Below are 19014 nucleotides of genomic sequence, written 5' to 3'. Positions count from 1 at the left end.
CTAGGAAATTAGGTCAAACTTATAGAAGTCGATCTTTAGAAAGCGATTTTATACAGTCGATGGTGGTATGTCCCCAGTAAGCACAGTAGGTCGATGGAGTGCGTCCTCAATACCGTGGCTAGCATCGACTCACGGAGTGGTGCACTGTGGGTACCTATCCCACAGTACCCACAGTTTCCGCTGCCCATTGGAATTCTGGGTTAAGCTCCCAATGCCTGATGGGGCAAAAACATTGTCACAGGTGGTTTTGGGTACATGTTGTCTGTCGCCCCTCCCTCTCTGAAAGCAATGGCAGAAAATAGTTTCGTGCCTTTTTTCCATGCAGACGCCATACCATGGCAATCATGGAGCCTGCTCAGCTTACCAACACTGCTGCTCTTGTGTCCTGGGTGCAGCTGGCAGCAGACGGTGCAGTAGGTCTGCAAACCATTGTCATCCACCGCTTCCACTACAACTCTGCTCTCCTGCTGTTGTAAATAAGCTCAGTCTCAATTGAGTAAATGATGACTGAGCTCAATAGAGTAAATGAGCTCAGTCATCCACCGCTTCTGCTGCAACTCTGCTCTCCTGGAGCCATGAATCCACCTTGCAGATCCTCTTGTCGTTCGGTATAAATATCTATTCTCGTGGCATCCGTCGTCATCCACTGCTTCCACTGCAACTCTGCTTTCCTGCTCTCTTTCAGACACCTTACCAAAGCAAGCATGGAGTCTGCTCAGCTCACTGATGCTGTTGTGAGCATTGTAAATACTTCACACATTATCCTGCAGGATGTGCAGAACCTGCAAAGGCAGGCAAGGAGGCGATGACAGCACGATCATGATAGTGATGAGGACATGGACACAGACTTCTCCCAAAGCACGGACCCTGGCAATCTGGACATCATGGTGGTAAAGGGGCAGGTTCATGCCATGGAACGCCAATTCTGGGCGCAGAAAACAAGCACTGACTGGTGGGATCACATAATGTTGCAGGTCTGGGATGATTCCCAGTGTCTGCGAAACTTTCGCATGTGTAAGGGCACTTTCATGGAACTTTGTGACTTGCTTTCCCCTGCCCTGAAAAGCGCAAGAATACCAAGATGAGAGCAGCTCTCACAGTTCACAAGCGAGTGGCGATAGCCTTCTGGAAGCTTGCAATGCCAGACAGCTACTGGTTAGTCTGGAATCAATTTGGAGTGAGTGAATCTACTGTGTGGCTGCTGTGATCCAAGTAGCCAATGCAATCACTGAGCTGCTGCTATCAAGGGTAGTGACTCTGGGAAATATGCAGGTCATAGCAGATGGCTTTGCTGCAATGGGATTCCCTAACTGTGGTGAGGCGATAGACGGAATGCATATCCCTATCTTGCGACCAGACCACCTTGGCAGCCAGTACATAAACCGCAAGGGATACTTTTTCATGGTGCTGCAAGCACTGGTGGATCACAAGGGACATTTCACCGACATCAATGTGGGATGGCCGGGAAAGGTACATGACGCTCACATCTTCAGGAACTCTGGTCTGTTTGAACAGCTGCAGGAAGGGACTTACTTCCCAGACCAGACCAGAAAATCATTGCTGGGATGTTGAAATGCCTATAGTTATCCTTGGGGACCCAGCCTACTCCTTAATGCCATGGCTCATGAAGCCATACGCAGGCACCCTGGACAGTAGTAAGGAGGTTGAGGCAAATCGCCTGGCCACTGATTACGGTCAGCCAGACACCAGGGCGATTAGAAGAGCACAGCAGGGTGCGCTGTGCATCAGAGAAGCTTTGAAAACCAGTTTCATGACTGGCCAGGCTACGGTGTGACAGTTCTGTTTGTTTCTCCTTGATGAAAACCTGTCCCCTTGGTTCACTCTACTTCCCTGTAAACCAGCTGCCCTCTCCCCTTCAATCACTGCTTGCAGAGGCAATAAAGTCATTATTGTTTAAAAATCATGCATTCTTTATTAATTCATCACACAAGTAGGGGGATAACTGCCAAGGGACGGGTGGGGAAGGAGGGAAGCACCAGGTGGGATGGTGGATGAGAGGAGGAGGGAAGGACAAGGCCACACTGCACTTCAAAACTTATTGAATGCCAGCCTTCTGTTGCTTGGGCAGTCCTCTGGGTGAAGTGGTTGGGTGCCTGGAGACCCCTCACCCCCACGTTCTTGGGCGTCTGGGTGAAGAGGATATGGAACTTGGGGAGGAGGGCAGGCGGTTACACAGGGGCTGCAGCGGCGGTCTGTGCTCCTGCTGCCTTTCCTGCAGCTCCACCAGATACCGGAGCATGTCAGTTTGATCCCCCAGTAGCCTCACCATTTCATCCTGCCTCCTCTCATCTTGCTGCCTCCACTTCTCATCTTGCTCCCGCCACCTCTCATCTCGCTTGTCCCTCATCTTCTGCTTTCCTGGACTGTGCCATTGTTTGCCTCCATGCATTCTGCTGAGCTCTTTCAGTGCGGGAGGACTGCATGAGCTCAGAGAACATTTCATAGCGAGGGCGTTTTTTTCGCCTTCTTATCTGTGCTAGCCTCTGGGACGGAGATGATAGGGGGAGCGTTGAAACATTTGCAGCTGCGGGAGGAAAAAAAGGGAGAGTAGTATTTAAAAAGACACATTTTAGAGAACAATGAGTAGACTCTTTTATGGTGAACCAAGCTGTTAACATGACATAGCACATGTGCTTTCGGTACAAGGTCTCATTTTACCTCTTATATTCAGGACTGCAAGTTTGGTGTGAGAGATCATACATGCAGGGCTGGGCCACAGAATTTAGCTTGCAGGCAGCCATGGTAAGCTGCAGTCTTTTGGCTTCTTCAACTTTCATAACATGTGGGAATGGTTTCAAACATCAGCACCCTCCTTTCCCATACCAAGCACCCGTTGGGTTGGCCATTTAAAAGGAGTGGCTGTACTGGCCGCAAATGCATCCCAAGTCTTCAGGGCAAATTAATCATTAAACATGCTTGCTTTTAAACCATGCATTGTATTTACAAAGGTACACTCACCAGAGGTGCCTTCTCCGGCTTCATGGTCTGTGAGTCGGCCTTGGGAGGGTTGGGAGGGTATAGGCTCCAGAGTGATAAACAGTTCCTGGCTGTTGGGGAGAACTGTTTCTCCGCTTGTGTGCTGTGCGCTATTCTCATCCTCCTCCACCTCCTCATCCTCCTCGTCCCCAAAATCCTCATCCTGTTGCATGAGTCTCCCCCATTGCAGGTGTCCACAGACAGGGGTGGGGTAGTGGTAGGGCTCCCCCCTAGAATTGCATGCAGCTCATCATAGAAGTGGCATGTCTGGGGCTCTGACCTGGAGAGGCCATTTGCCTCTTTGGTTTTTTGGTAGGCTTGCCTGAGCTCCTTAATTTTCAAGCAGCACTGCTGCGGGTCCCTGTTGTAGCCTCTGTCCATCATGCCCTTGGAGATTTTTTTCAAATATTTTGGCATTTTGTCTTTTGGAACAGAGTTCTGATAGCACAGATTCATCTCCCCAAACAGCAATCAGATCCAGTACCTCCCATTAGGTCCATGCTGGAGCTCTTTTGCGATTCTGGGACTGTATGGTCATCTATGCTGATGAGCTCGCCACACTGGCCAAACAGGAAATGAAATTCAGAAGTTTCTGGGGCTTTTGCTGTGTACCTGGCTAGTGTATCTGAGTTGAAAGTGCTGTCCAGAGCGGTCACAATGGAGCACTTTCGGATAGCTCCTGGAGGCCAATACCATTGAATTGCATCCACACTACCCCAAATTTGACCAAGCAATGTTGATTTCAGCGCTAATCCCCTCGCCAGGGAGGAGTACAGAAATCGATTTTAAGAGCCCTTTAAGTCAACAAAATGGCTTCGTCGTGTGGACTGGTGCAGGGTTAAATCGATCTAACGCTGATAAATTCGACCTAAACTCGTAGTGTAGGCCAGGGCTAAGTCGTGTCTGAATGGGGCTTAAGCATCTAAATCGTTTAGATGCATTTAAAAATGTTACCCATCATCTTGTATTAGTGACTATATGGCTCAATTTGTAATGTTGTGGCCTAAAGTTTCTAAAGGGACTAGTGAATTTTGCTACCTCAAGTTTTGGGTGCCTGCTGCAAGACACCTTAGTGGCCTAATTTTCAGAAAGTGTTGTACATCTACCATCTAAAAATCTAGCCTAATTCTGCATCTACTGAAATCAACAGGAATTTTACCATTAAATCTAATAGGCACAACATTAGGTCAATGCTGAGTGCTTTTGAAAATCACACTGCACTGCTTTAAATCTAACAGAAACAAAAACAATAGGTGATGGGATTATACTTTATGCTGATGTAACAGTGGTAAATCAGGGGTTGATACACTCTTAGGACCTGACTGAGAAGCTCTGCACAGGTGCTCTCCTTTGAACGGACATTCCTTCTGCGCATCTATGTTCCTTGGGAAGGTGGAAGTCATAGATCTCAAAGTACTTCTCCATAAGTAAGGGTTAACTCCATTGGCTTGACCAGCCTTTCCCAAACATCCAGGACCATCCGTGAGATCTTGAGTGCAGCATCCTTGCAGTGTTTGCTATATACATTACATTATATATACATTACATTAATAGGGCCTAAATCTTCACTGCCTTGCACCTTGTGTGGTCATTTACACCTGTATAAAAGTGAGTCCAAAATGGGTGTAAAATACTACCAGAACAGAAATATTACAAGTTTATGCCCCCAGTGTAAATAAATGCACATGTTGCAGTGGAGAATCAAACTTCCAATATCCAACTGATTGCTTTGTAAGGAGCTGTGGGGTACCTGATACGTGAAAGGTGCTATGTAAAGACACATTCTATATTTAGAGCGAGAATGCATGGGGGGAAGAATGGAGCAGACTTTTCTTCCCACTCCACAAGTTAGGAATGACTGCATTGTGTGTGTGTGATGTTTTTTTTCAGGGATGAGTGAAATAACTCGTTACCTGTCCACAGTCATGCCTAGGAAGAGAAAAATATATTGTTTATTCTGTTTGCTGCAAATTCTGTATTATACTTGTATCACTTTAGCTCTTTTTCATACAAGCAGCATGGCAGCACTGCTGCTGAGATTTGCAAATGGGCCAAGAGTTTGTTTTTAATATACTTTTCTTTTATGGAGTTCCTGTGTTTTTTCCAAAGCCTTTTTACCTGTGGGCACAGTGGCTTAGTGGAGACTTTGAATGACTTTCCATGGACTAAAATAAAACCAAAAATCCAGGTGCTGATTTATAGTGCATTATAGCCCACTGACAGTTGTTTTCTCAACTCACTGGACAGTATTTTGCAGTCAACGGGCCAAATTCTACCTTTGGACGTGCACATATTGTTCCTACTGATGTGAATGGAAATTATGCACACACCCAAGGGAGCTGGTTAGCTTCATCTTGAAGCTCAACTTCTACTGAGTAGGCCTGATCCTGCCCCCCATGCACAGGCAAAATACCCTGGTGCATGTAATAAGAATATGAGGTAGTTAGGGGACAATCAGGAAAAAGTGAAAGAGATGCAAGACGAGAGAGAGAACAGGAAATCTTACTAGCACAAAAATGGGGGAACAAGGAAGAGTGGTGCAGCATAATGGGAGTTTGATGGGGTATACAAACTCCACTCTGGGACAGAAGGGGTTAAAGGACTATACTGAGCTCAGCTGGCTCCATCCCTCCAGAGCATGCGCCAAATGGAGGCAGGGTTAAAAAGGGAACAACCCAACTCAGAATGAGGAGGTGTGCAGACCTCCTGCAGGGCTCCTAGGGGGGATGAGACAGTATGCAGAGCCCAGCTGGGGTCAGCAGGTTTTCCTTCTTTTTTCTTTTCTTATCTGAGACGGGTAGCATTGGGAGGAAGTGACCCAGGGAAGGTAATTTAGAGGCTCCTTCCCGGAGGCCAAATGCTGCTGACCTTCCTAGGGCCCTGTGTTGGAGCCCAGTTGAGTAGCAGTTCCAGGCTCTCCTACCATTGGCCCTGCAATGAGCAGATGCTAACAGCTAGGCTCCTCTGCCTCTAGTGGCCTCCATTATAGGGAGGAATGCTTTGATTTGACAATGGAAGGAAAACAAATTGATTGCAACCAGTGGGCTTGAGGCTACAAGTTGAAGAGCACCTGATGCAAGGCACTGAGACCCACATCTTCAAAAGGAATTTAGGCAGATAGGTCCCATTGAAATCAGTGGGAATTAGGCACCTACATATCTGGGCCTGAGTGCCCTCAAATCCCACTGAAGTTATGAACCTTTGACACTATGGAGCTGAGGATCTGGCCCTTTGAGTTTCTGGAGCTCTGTGTACAATAGCTGGGTTGTAGAGAATATGCTGAGAATGCTTGATCGAAAATCTCATGGACCAAATCCTGAGCTCACTACTCAGGCAGGTTTCTGATGGAGACAATGGAAATTTGTCTGCATAAGGACAGAGTGAAGACAGAGTCTCAAGCTTCGGGCCTATCTGTTCAACTGGGATAGCCAATTTTGTGGAATTATTTTTAGGGGAAAGTGAAAGTGAGTATTATTATCAATATGTGATGTTTTGGTCTGACAATATTATGTAAGAGCTTTTTACTCCAAAATTGCTGTGTATCAGCTTTTGGATGATGATTAGACCATTTAACATCCTGTTATTACCCAGACATTTTAGCTTCTTCGTTTTTTGATTTGTTCTCCTTGCACAGCTTCTTTATCTGTTCAAGTTTGAAGAGGTTTTATTTTTGTCTTGAATGATGTTACAAATTTCACCTAGGAGTCAGGATGTGTATATCTTCTTTTACTGCTGCAGAAATCCAAGCAAGAAAATAAAACATAACTAATTCTGAATCAAAATGTTCTAGACTAGTTATGAGCTGTGTGGGTATTTATTTATTGTACAAGAGATCTTTGTTCCCTTCATTCACTCCTCAAGCTGAAGAACAAAAATGCAACTAAATGGAAGAGGGTAACATGGAATGATGGTCTTTTCATCCCTTCTGCTATTCAAGCGGTGAATGAGAAGTTTTGGATTATGTCCCTTTAACAGTAGAAGGGATGAGGGAGGATGCATTCTGGGCACATGGAAATGGCTGTTGGATTTGGGCAACTGTGAATGAGAGCTGGATTAGGCCAGTTGGAGAAAGGAGAAAAAGAGTGAGAAAATCTTATTGTCAGCACCTGTGAGGAGGAAGGAAAACTGCCGGTGAGTGAAAGTTAACAGGAAGCTGTGTGATGAATTTGCTGAGTAGGTCAGTACAGGTCAGGGTGGGGAATCGGACAATAAACTTAATTTGCTGCTGCTATTCTTTGGCTGCTCTGGAGGGATGTAGGTTGCCAAGAATGGGAGGTTCTGAGGCAGTTGATGAGGAGTGTGTCTGGGGATCTTGGGAGGAACATGGTGGTTGGAGGCAGGTGGCAGTGAAGACTGGAACCCATCAGGGACTAGCGTCTTTGGGCTGACTAGCTGAAGAGCCTTAAGTGCTTGCTGGAGCCATACTGCACCTGGTGTGCTACCAAAGGTTGGTGCTCCATGGCACTTCAACAACCTCGCAAGGGAGTATGAAGGTGCTGAATAAAACGTGAGGAAAGCATCATCAGGGAAGCAAAGGTGTGATGAAGAAAGGAAGAGCAGGAGGAGAAAGGAAGGAACCAACAGAACTGCATAGAAAATGGCAGAGAGAGAGAAACATAGCCAGAGAAATCTGGCTGGAAAGATAAGTGAGCTCCTGTCCTAACCCAAGATGTAGCTTGGGTTAGGACAGGAGCTCACAGGTGAGTCAAGAGGACAGCAATAACTATGGGCCAACCCTTCCCCCAGATAAATGGTGCAGAGGGGATGAAACGAACAAAAATTGTTCTCTCCTGGCACAGATTCTATGGAAAGGAGTGGAAGGGAAGGAAAGCATCACTCTCCCAGCATCACATGGAAGGGGCTCTGTGCACAGTGAAAGCTCTGCAGGTTTAGGAAGGGAATGATTGAGAGTAAAGGGCCAGGACAAGAGACTGGGAAACAATAAGAGCACAGCTCATGAGGCAGCTATGATGCCAGAGGAGGCGACTTGGGGAGCAACTCAAAGGACCAGACATCTATATAGATATCCCAGCTTCCTGCTGGATTGCCACAAATCTTGGGACTTCCCTAGGTCCACAGTACCTTAAACCTCTGACCTATTTAAGATGGTGAGTTGTGAACTTCATGAATTGCAACACATGGAGTTTTCTACTGAACTTTGCCTTTCCTGCAGGTTTTTCCATGGAAGGCACGATTTATCTGTATTTCTTATTTTCCAATAAGTACATTATCTTCTCTAAAGCCCAATCTTTGAGGAAGATGACCTCACAGAAAGGGAAGGAGGAAAACTGTGTAGGCTGGAGATAAATAGGAAAGTTGGGGTCAAATGCTGAAGATTTTTGACTAGATTAGCTGACCTGAAGGCCCTCTGTGTGGCCAGTGGGTCCACTGTCCTTCCTGCTAGAACAACTGGTCCTCGTACACCTTCACTGTCATTGTGCCATGCTACTACATGCACAAAGTGTTATTGCTCATGTAGGGGAGTGTTGGCTAAACAAGCCTGAATCTCCATGGTGCCTTGCCATAGGCTTTAGGCACCTTTTCTAGGACAGCAGGAGTTGAGCAACTGTTCCCCCTTTTTAAGGTGGCCATGTTCCAATTATCTCTAGAACCCAATGTCAATTTGTGAAGAATGCTTTTTGCAGGCTCAAAGCAGAGGGAACCTATAGTTAAGCCAGTGCAGTGGTTCTCAACATATTTATCATTGTGGGCTGCATCCAATACTACCTGTATGCCCCGAGGATGTCACATGGGCTGCTGCTATGTGCTGATTGGGCTGCAGATTGAGAACCACTGAGCCAGTGAGTGCCTTCACAGGGATCACCAATTTGTGGCTCACTTCTGTACATGTTTAACATATGGGTACTAGAAGGAACAATATTGCAAAAAGAGGGATGGGGCATTTTCAAAGGCACATATGGGAATTAGGCATTATCAACGGCAGTGGGGTGCCTAGCTCCTCTTTATAAATCAGTAATAATTTCTGATAAGGATAAACATTATAATATGCAGAGATTCAGGATTAAAACAGGGTTAAAATGGCAACGCCCAGAATAGTAGACTCTAGGCATCCATTACTAGTTATACTGCATGACTGTCATATCTGACAATGTCAGGGCATCTTGTGTGTTCTCTTGTGGCTGTAGAGTCTAATCTGCAAGTAGCAAGGTCATAAACAGATATCACATAGGAATGTGTAGTCTCGCACTGAAGACTTGGCATGACATTTAGCTCTTTCTTTGATCACTTTTTTGCATCCGTCTTTCTCAAAGTGTTTATAACCTTTACTGATAGTTGCTCTCCATTCAGGTCTGTCATTGGCTGCATCTTTGAAATTATCAATATTTACGCCACATAAGTTGAGATTCTACTTTTAAAGGTGTTGCTGAAGTGTTTACATTGACTATTCTTCCTGTGCTTTCTGAGTTCCAGCTCACCATAGAGGACTTTTTTCAGTGAGTTCATCATCATCCAATCTAATAACATGACCTGTTCACCTAAGCAGAGCTTTGATAATCATTACCTACATGCTGGTTGTTTTTGCTTTTTCAAGGATGTTGATGTTTGACACTTTGTCTTGCCAGTGGACCTTCAGACTAGAGCAAAGACAATACATTAAAATGGTCAAGTTGTTTGATGTCTGTGGTAACTGTCCATGTTTCACGCCTGTACAAAAGGGATGCTGTCACTGCTGCATTGTATATCCATTGGTTTTGTTGACAGTTTGATGGTATGCTGGTTGAGTATCCCATGGCAACCTTCTGAAGACCTCACTTGCCTTTCATATTCTGTTTGATATTACTTGAAATGGTACTGCCAAGGTAGTTAAAGGGACTGATGTTCTTTAGGTTTGTATCATCGATGGTGATGTTTGGCTCAGTGGTGGTAGTGGATGGGTCTGGCTGGAAGATGGCTTCAGTTTTTTCCAGGCTGTTGGTGAGTCCAACCTATTTAGTTGTTGCTGAGAACCTATTAAGGGTAAGCTGCAGGTCACTTTTACTATAACTGTCTACACTGTGCTGCACCATAGACTACAGAAGTATGAACTGCATACCAAAACGTACTCTAACTGCCTTCTGGGGATGCTACTGTTTAAAGAGGACTCTGTTAATATGAACTAGGTACCCTTTTAGTTCACACTAGCAGCATCCACATAGGGCAGTTAGTCCATTTTGATGCACTATGCAATTCACACACCCATAGTCTGCACTGCAGCACAGTGTAGACATACTCTTACTAGAGGACAGTCCTCTGCAGAAAGGGCTTCACATGTGAGTTCCTCAAGGACTGTTGTCTGTGTAGAAAGCTTTTGGAGTTTTGCATCAGTTCTGTACTTTCTATAGATGCTCTTCTGAAAGTTGACAATTGTGTAATTCAGAATGGCTGTTGAGAAGAGACCAAAGAGGACCGGTGCCAGCATGCAGCTTTGTTTTGAGAAGCCACTATCTGAGAGTACTTGACCAGCCATGTCTTCATGGAATTGATGTATGATATTAATGAAATGCGTGAGACAGCCAAACTTTTATAGAATTTTCCAGAGGAAATTTCTGCTCACAGTGTCAAACATTAGTTATACAAAAGACAAGAGAATACAGCTGGAGACAGGTAGCCACTATATACTTAATTTTGCATATATGGATGCAAAACTTTCAGTGACAGACACATTGCATTTACTGCACATAGTGGTATGCCATGACTCTTTTAGCAAGACTTGCACCAACACACTTACATGTCTGAGGTGGTCAAAAATGGTGTCCTCCATGCAACATGACCTTGCATGTACAGTAAGTGCAAGGTCATGTTGTGTGGAGAATGCCACTTTGTTCTACAAAATGGTGTTCCTCATGGTGGCCAGACAGAATCATCCTGCAGGCTGCGTGTTGAACAATGCACAGCTGATTGGGCATGCACAGATGGCATGCCGCCGATTGCACATTATTGTTATTGTATACTTAAAATATATCCAAAAGTACATATCAAGGCTCTATGAACCTGAACTTCACTGTGAGAAAGGGAAGAGCTCATGTGGGGGACTTCTGGGAGCACTGCTCCTACAGAAGCCAGGAGCAGTGATAATACCTCCTAGGGTGGGAGAGAGTGTGCTTACATATGGGATATGCAACACTTGATGGGACAGCATGTGCTTCTCTCAGTGCTACATCAATTAGCTGGTGCTCAAGAGGAGCAGAGTTATAACCATTCCCCACCAAGCTTAGGCTACCTCTGTGGAGCGCTGCCAGTAGTGTTGGCTAGTCTCCCTTCCCCCTTGCACTCCCTAGCCAAATTATGGCTACCCTCTATACAAGAACACAGATGGAACTGGGCTCACTGTGACTTTTCCCTCTAGTACCAGCCATTATACATCCATAATTTGGTCACCAAGATTTCACCATGCTGGAGTACATTCCATAAAGCTGTTAAAGTTTTTACAGATAGCAGTAGAAAATTATTGCTGAAATATGTTTGACAGATTAATATATTTTACACAATTGCCTATACAACAAATAGAACGGTATCAATAGATGAATAGCAATCAACTTCATTATGTTTAGTGCTTTATATTGATGTTGCCTGGATATTGTAATCTGTGACCAATCATTGCACTGTGAACATATAAGCCAATTCTTGAATGGCAAAGATGTTGAAGCAAACTTTCAAACTATTCTCCTATAGTCATCTCATTGGTGTGGTAGGGATAAAATAAGAACTCCTTGCAGGTCATTTTTATAAAGGTTTAAGTTTACTGTTTGGGGGGACCCTCCAACATTCTCAAACAACAAAAGTTAGGCAAAATGCAACTACCAATTGTATTTTGATGAAAGAATAATTATTTTACAATACTCAAAAAGATGATTTGCTGTTGTAGGTCTATGCATGCTTTTTATAACAATACAAAACTATGATCGGAAACAGTCAGCAGACTAGCAATAGAGTCATGAGTAATACATAAATCATGCTTCAATTAATATAACTCAGTCAATTGTTAGATTTTTATTATATTATTTATTTGTATTACCATAGTACATAGGAGCCCTAGTCATGGACCAGGAACCCGTTGTGGTAGATGCTGTACAAATGTAGAAAAAGACAGTCCAGCTTAGGGCCTGATACTGATCTCTCATGAGTTTTACACTCATATAACAATTGATTTCAGTGGAGTTACTTCTGATTCACAAAGACTTTAGGCCCTTATCTTGTAAATGCTTATTCATAAGAGTAACTTTAAATCTGTGAATAGACTGATTCAGGTCAATAGGATTCCCTGCATGCATAACCCAATGTTACTTGTGTGGTTTCAGGGTCTGAGCTTTACTGGGTATAACCAGCAAACCTTTACTTTTGTTGGGCCATGATCTTGCAAATACTTGTGCACATACGTAATTGTGCTTCTAGGAGTAGGTCCATTAACTCACATTCATAAAGTGTTCCATGTGCATAAGTATTTGCATAGGATTGGTCGCTTAGTCCTTATTCTTCTGAGTAAGGGCTGTAAAACCAAGTCCATATGTGATAAAGTAGTTGGACTTTACCGTTTATCTTGACCTTTTAGGTCACCAACTAGTTATTTATCATGAAATCTAATAAATTCTGTTATAAGTTGAGTTTAAGAAAAAGTAGTTAGAGAAATCAGCAGATAGATGAAGCCTAACTATTTAGATTGTTTAAATAAGATTTTATGATTATGATTTATTAATATAATATTTTCATTAAAAAACCCATGATATAACAAAAAGCTGCCATCATATACAAACTACTAAAACACTGTATTTATTTGGTTTTAAACTTTTCCATGCAATGTTTGCAATCCAAACACAGAAAAAGTGCTCTAGAGAAAGAGCATCAGAAAGTGAAACTGACCAGTCTATTTTCATTGTTCAAGCCAAATGTTCAAAAAAGTGAACAAATGGTGAAAAGTAAATTAGATTTTTTTAATTTGGTCAATTTCAATAAGGAATATGTTGATAGTAACACAAATAAAGATTTTAAAAATAAATATATATCACGATTCTAGTGTTTCCAATAGCTAAGGTTGAAACAGGCTTTTAATTTTATGTCTGGTTAAGACGCCTCATTCATAATTGTGCCAAACCAAGAACAAGCCACCTTGAATTTCACAGACATGACCTTATGTCAGGGTAGGATAGAATATTTCTGAAAAGTCTAATGGAAATTGGCAAGATTTTTCTTTTCTTAACATCTTAGATACTTTAGGTTTGATTTAGTAGATTTGTCTTGGTAGATATTGGTGTCTTTATTTGGGGAGAAAGATTTCTATAGTTAAAAATTTTATGTCCAAGCACAGCTGTAGCACTGTGGTGTTCTGCCAGTTTCCGTATGGTAGGTTAGTATCAGTAAGAGTGCAGCTTGAAATCACTATGAGAGTATTATCAGGGTACTAGTAATGAACTCATGAATGTAGAGGCTGAACACTTAACTGTGTATGTTCTTAATTTTGAGAGTCAGAGATAAAATTAACCTGAGCTGTGTTTGTGGTTTTTAACGTCACTAAGGCTTGTCCACACACACAAGTTGCACTGGTTTGACTCAAGAGGTGATGTTGCATTGATTTAGTTAAACTGGTGCTACTCTGGTTATGATCTCTCTTACATTAATTTAGGCTTAGTCTACACTAGCACTTTTGTCAGCAAAACTTTTGTCTGTCAGGGGTGTGGAAAAAAACATCCGTGACTGACATAAGTTTCACTGACAAAAGCACTGGTGTGGACAGAAAGTCTCCTGCCAACGTAGCTACTACCGCTCATTGGGGGTGTTTGAATTATGCCGGTGGGAGAGGTCTACACAGGAAATTTTACAGTAGCGGTACAGTAGTGTAGACATAACCTTAGACTTGTCACTGTTATTTAACAAACTGAGGGCTTGGCTACACTTCAAATGCTAGAGAGGTGCAGCTGTACCTCTATAGCACTTCAGACAGAGTAGACACTAACGGGAGAAGTTCTCCCATCATCCTGGGTAATCCATCTTCCCAAGAAATAGGAGCTAGCTTAATCAAATAATTCTTCCATCGACCTACTACTTTCTCTATACGGAGATTTAGGTTGGCTTAACTATGTCACTCAGGGGTGTGGATTTTCTTGTGGAGACCATGCCTAAGTTTCTATACACACAATCACACAAATAACTGCATCATTTCACCTTTAGTTAAACCAGAGCAACTCTGTGCATAGGATAAGTTTCTGGCTGTTATCAAGGTGATGATACACAGGCAGAGCAGAAGGCTGGTTGGGTCATGGTTACTGTGCATTTTCACACACTCGTTTTTTTTTTTTAATATATTGGAACTTTAGCCTCAACCTTCAAAGTTAGGTTGTGTGTGTTTGGAGAAGACCACCTTATTTTCAAATCCTTCCTTAAACCCTAACTCCCAATTATCAATAACGTGTGTGTTGACAAGATATGTAAGAAACCAGTTTCCAGCCTGTTTAAATTGAACAAGATAAAAAATGACCTCGTTGCCTTCATTAGCTGGCAGGTAGTTAAATATCTTGGAGCACGAAAGCTGGAAGAGGAAAGGGAAGAAAGCGAGTGGAGCAAAGGCAGAAGAATCCAAGTGAGTGTAGGGGAAAGGTGAGGAGAGAGGGAAGGGGAAAGAGGACAGGATGAAAGCCCGTGTGTGTGTGTGAGAAAAACTTGCCTCCTTCCCAGCCTGTGTTGCTTTGGGGCGATCTAATACTGCCCGCCCCTTGCCTCCAGTTCCAGGCCGGGCAAGAGCAGCCCCGCGGCCGCGGTGAGGGGCAGAGGGAGGCAGCACCAGCACTCGCCTTGCCCCGCAGCGGGGGAGCCCGCGGCCCTGGCACCCAGAGGCAGCGGGACGCGGGGCAGAGCCCAGCCCGGCCCGGCCGCCCCACGCCCGGGAACTCGCGCTCCCCTTGCTCTCCATCACTTACTTTGTTGTCCTCTCGCCCGCCGCGGCACCGCGCGGCGCATGCGCCAGGCGAGGAGCTTTCAGTCCCTTTCCCTCCCCTCCCCTCGCTCCATCCGGGCACCTCCGAATTAGCATTGACAGCCGTGGCACAACTTTTCCCGAGGCAAAGTGAAATCAAGGCGCGCACTCTGAGAAAATATAGTCCCTGCCGTTTTAAGTCCCCCTCGTCCCCACCGGAGGGCGGGCGGGCTGCGGGAGGCGGTTACTCGGCTCCTGGGCGGAGCGGGGGCCGCCTGGGGCCCCGGGCGCAGCGCTGGCAGGGGGGCTGGGGCGGAGTCCCCCCCCTAGTTTGGCGGAAAGTGAGTGATGAGTCTGTGTCCCTAGCAAAGAGGCAAAGAACTTGCTGTGCAGCCTGAGTAGTTGTTTCTTTCGATTGTTGTTGTGGCTTTTTTTTTTTTTTAAATTGCGCTGCTCGGGGTGGGCTTGTCTGAGGGGGGGCTGGTTTGTGGCCGCGGAGAAAAAACCAACAACGCCCCCCTCCCCGAGAGCCAACGGAACAAAAACAAAAGAAACTTCGCCGGGTTCCGAAAGTGGCAGCAAAGTGCCGGGCAAGTTGCAGGGATGGAGCTACAGAGCTTGCAAGAGGCGTTAAAAGTGGAAATCCAGTGTCACCAGGTAACGCCGCGAGCCCGCGCGGCTGGCCCCGGGGTGCGCGAGCGGGCGGCTGGGGGGGGCGGGGGACCCGCAGGGAGCCAGCCTCGCATGCTGAGCGAGGAGCGTTCGCTGCTTGTCGCAGGGTCTATCGATCAGGGGAGGGGGGCTGGGAGTGAGAGTGAAGAGGGGGGAGGCTGGAGCTGAGCCTGGGGGAGCCGGCGAGAGCCCCCCCCCGCTCCCGGATCCCCCTTGGAATATCGAACACTTTGCAAAAGTAGTTTGGGAGACTGTTCGGCCGAGTTGTGTGTGTGTGTGTGTGTGTGTTGTGGAGAATCGGAGTTAACATTGCGGTTGGTGCCTGTGTGTGTTGGAGAGATTAGGACGAGACTTGAATATTTATGAGCTTTGCTTGAAACTGACTCGCAGTGTTTACTTGCCTCTTTGTTCCTTACCCCCCTCCCTCCCCCTTCCCGACACACACACACACATTTTTAAAAAAATCCATTAAACTTGAAACAGTTTCTAATTCCTCCTTTTTTGGGGTGATTTTTTTTTATAGAAACTAGTTGCACAGATGAAGCAAGATCCACAGGTAAATGCAGATCCTTTTTTCCTCTTCTTCAGTATTTTATTCCTGCTGTAATAAGCGCAGTTGTGCCGGGACAGCAGGATGAGAAACTTTATCAGTAAGAGATCTCATTTTGTAGTCTTCACTGAGCTTTTTGACTAAAGAGGGTGTTTATGTGTGTGTGCATGCTTTTGTACGGCGTTGATGAAACGGTTTTGCCTTTGAACAATGTCTAATCTCAAGTTTATTCATGACGGGTTAGTTTTACACTTTGCCTTTAATATGCATTTTATTGCCATTTTTGCAGAACGGTGATCTTAAGAAACAAATCCATGAAAGGCAATCAAGAATAGCAGCTCTTAATGAAAAACAAGTAAGGAATAGATCGATTCAGTTCTGTTTTTTTCCCCCAATGCACTTTCTAAACATCCTAAAAGTGGCTGCGTTAGCTGAAAAATACGTGAGCAGAGAATAAAACATCCATTTTCCTAAGTGTAAAGTGAGAAAATGTATGTTTTCAAAACAAGATCCGTTTCTTAGATCCCTTTCCTGGGGTGGGGGTTATAATAATAGTAAAAAGATAAGCAGTAGTTAAAACGTAAAAAAAATAATAAAAAAAATGAGGCGTCCATTTTGAGTTGGTCGACATGTTTTAGGAATATGGAAAAATCTCCTGTCTTGGGCTACTTTGTGCACTTCCATGCAATGTGCTGTGCAAGAGTTGGGAACAAGGAGACTGGAGCCCAGGTCGAAGCCATTTCTAGTGTCAATTGCAAAACTGATTTTTATTGATCACTTTTTTTGCACTTGTCTTTCTCTTCCCTTGGTCTGATCTGACGTATTAGCTTTGGATTTGAGTTCACTTAGGCACTTTCACTTTTTTAAGAATAACCTGTTCCAGTTATAGGAAAATCTGAGGAGAGGAAACAAAACAAAATAGAAACCTTCCTCTCCCCCCCAATAAACTTTTATTTTTTATTTTTGTTTCAAGTGACCCGTGTATAGTGCAATGTTTGACACCTCCTCAGCCCTTAATCCTCTTTCAGGATGAAAGAAAGTTCTCTATTGTGAGTTTGTTGGGTTAGATCAGCTGATGGCGAGGAGCTGTGATTGTTAGGTTTCAGCACCACGATCAGATGCCATTGAACGCTCCGCAGCCCCATGTTTTCCCCCGGCGCCCCCCGGCTCCCCCCACCTACCTCTCTCTCTCTCTCTCTTCCTTGCCCCCCGTTCCTTCCACTTTCAGTACTTCTAATGCTTAAACCAAGCAGCAGCAGCCTGGAAAGCGAGTCCATGATCTGCCGGATTGAGTCCCCATAGCAAAGAACTTTCACCGTTCCACCCCCCCCATCACAACCCCCCCCGCCTCCCCACTCTGCAGGATCATGCAGGTTTCCAAAAGCCCCTTTGGCAGCTAGATCCTACTCCATCACCCCTCTCCTTTCCCCAGCTGAATCGATCGCGATTCCTTCGGAATGCAGCAGCTCTTTCAGCACCAAAACTTGGAACAGCGCCTTTTTTTTCTTTCTTACCCCATCACAAAACAAAAAATCTTCCACCCTAGGAAAGAAACCTCGGCATTTGTAATATTCCTGGGGGGAAGAGGGGGAATTATTTGTGTGTGTGTGTGCATGGAGTTGTGGTTAAAGTTGAAAAGTAATCCGTGCATATTTAATACGTGCTCATAGAATGCATGCATAGATGATGGTGATTATATGCAACCCTTTTCCGCCCAGTTTATTGTAATCAGAATTTGTCAGCACTCTCAATTTGGTAGTGGAAGCTTCCATTTTGTGAAGAAGGGGTGTTGGTTTCTTCCTAACATGGAGAAAAGTCTGCAGAGTTTGAAGGTGGGGGATGGGACCCCATTCATGCTGAACATTACCATTTTGATTGCTTTGATGCCATTTTTGGAGGGGGGAGGGGATAGAATACTCTACTCAGCAGAGCACAAAGATGTTTAATCACTGTATAGAATCAAATCTCATACTTTATTTTTTAAAGCAAATCTGACACTACATGATAGCTAAGGGCTGTTAGTCCTTTTATGCTGTGTAAAACAGCAAGTTGTTGACTCTAATACTACCACACTGAGTAGAGGATTTTTTTAAAACAAGGTAACAGCCTTTACTGCAACAATGCATCTTTATGTGTTCTTTCTTCAATATGGAAATAGTTTTACTGGTTTTAAGTGGTATTTAGAACATACATTTGATCGTTTTTTCTCTATTGTAGCAACTATTTCAAGGCTGTTTAAATTTTTATGATGATAGTAAATGAGAAGCTATTTATTATGTGACATGCTGGAATTTAGATAAGGCAGAGAGACATCTGAAAATACAGTTTGAACATTCTGATGCAGCTGGGTGTCGAGTATTGTTATCAGTCTTACACAACATTTTCTTTGAATCTCAAACTAACTAGTAAACAAGGGTTACATGATATCTTTTTAACTCCCACTACTCACCCTATTTTCTAAAAATCCCCGTAAAGTGCAAAGTAATTAAAAATAAAAATCAGAAAAATGTAAATATTGGCCTAGTGATTGAAACTAGTATTTTTCTACAAAAGTGGACAGTATTATATTTCTTCTGCTTATTTTGACATCATATGCAATAGGGGCTAGGTGGTGATTTAGCGTGCTGTTGCTCCAGACTGCCACCTCTGGGGGCCTGGTTTAAATCTTTCTTAGGTCACAAATGAAATGAGTTTGGAGGGCTCAGCCTTTGAACACGTCACAAAAATATAATGTAAATTTGCAGGTTTTGGTATGATTAGCAATTTCTCCTTAGAAAAAGTCCATCACTGAATTATCAGGTGCTACAGGGTATGATAGAGGTGCCTTTAAAATGAGTATAGTAGGTGTTTGACCAATCATGGATCTATTACTGATTTCAGCCTCTTGCTT

The 19014-nt window shown here is 44.1% G+C and overlaps 2 protein-coding genes across 8 annotated transcripts in view; one reads left to right on the top strand and one right to left on the bottom strand.

Annotated features, from left to right (window-relative positions):
• UPK3A (uroplakin 3A) overlaps window positions 1-19014 on the bottom strand; it is an 897123-nt gene that overhangs the window by 500345 nt on the left and 377764 nt on the right. The window lies entirely within an intron of this gene.
• PHF21B (PHD finger protein 21B) overlaps window positions 15188-19014 on the top strand; it is a 244166-nt gene continuing 240339 nt past the window's right edge. For 2 of the 7 annotated variants that reach the window (XM_050924809.1, XM_050924831.1), the window contains exons 1-3: window positions 15188-15559; window positions 16098-16130; window positions 16414-16479. In XM_050924809.1, the coding sequence (XP_050780766.1) occupies window positions 15506-15559; window positions 16098-16130; window positions 16414-16479 (153 nt within the window). In that variant the 5' untranslated portion in view covers window positions 15188-15505. The remainder of the gene's footprint in view (window positions 15560-16097; window positions 16131-16413; window positions 16480-19014) is intronic. The other 5 variants (XR_007769592.1, XM_050924777.1, XM_050924816.1 and 2 more) reach the window with 5 other exon arrangements.

The sequence above is a fragment of the Gopherus flavomarginatus genome, chromosome 1, assembly GCF_025201925.1.
Source record: "Gopherus flavomarginatus isolate rGopFla2 chromosome 1, rGopFla2.mat.asm, whole genome shotgun sequence".
NCBI lineage: Eukaryota > Metazoa > Chordata > Testudines > Testudinidae > Gopherus > Gopherus flavomarginatus.
The sequence above is the reverse complement of the archived record's forward strand: the minus strand, read 5'-3'. Positions and strand labels throughout refer to the sequence as shown.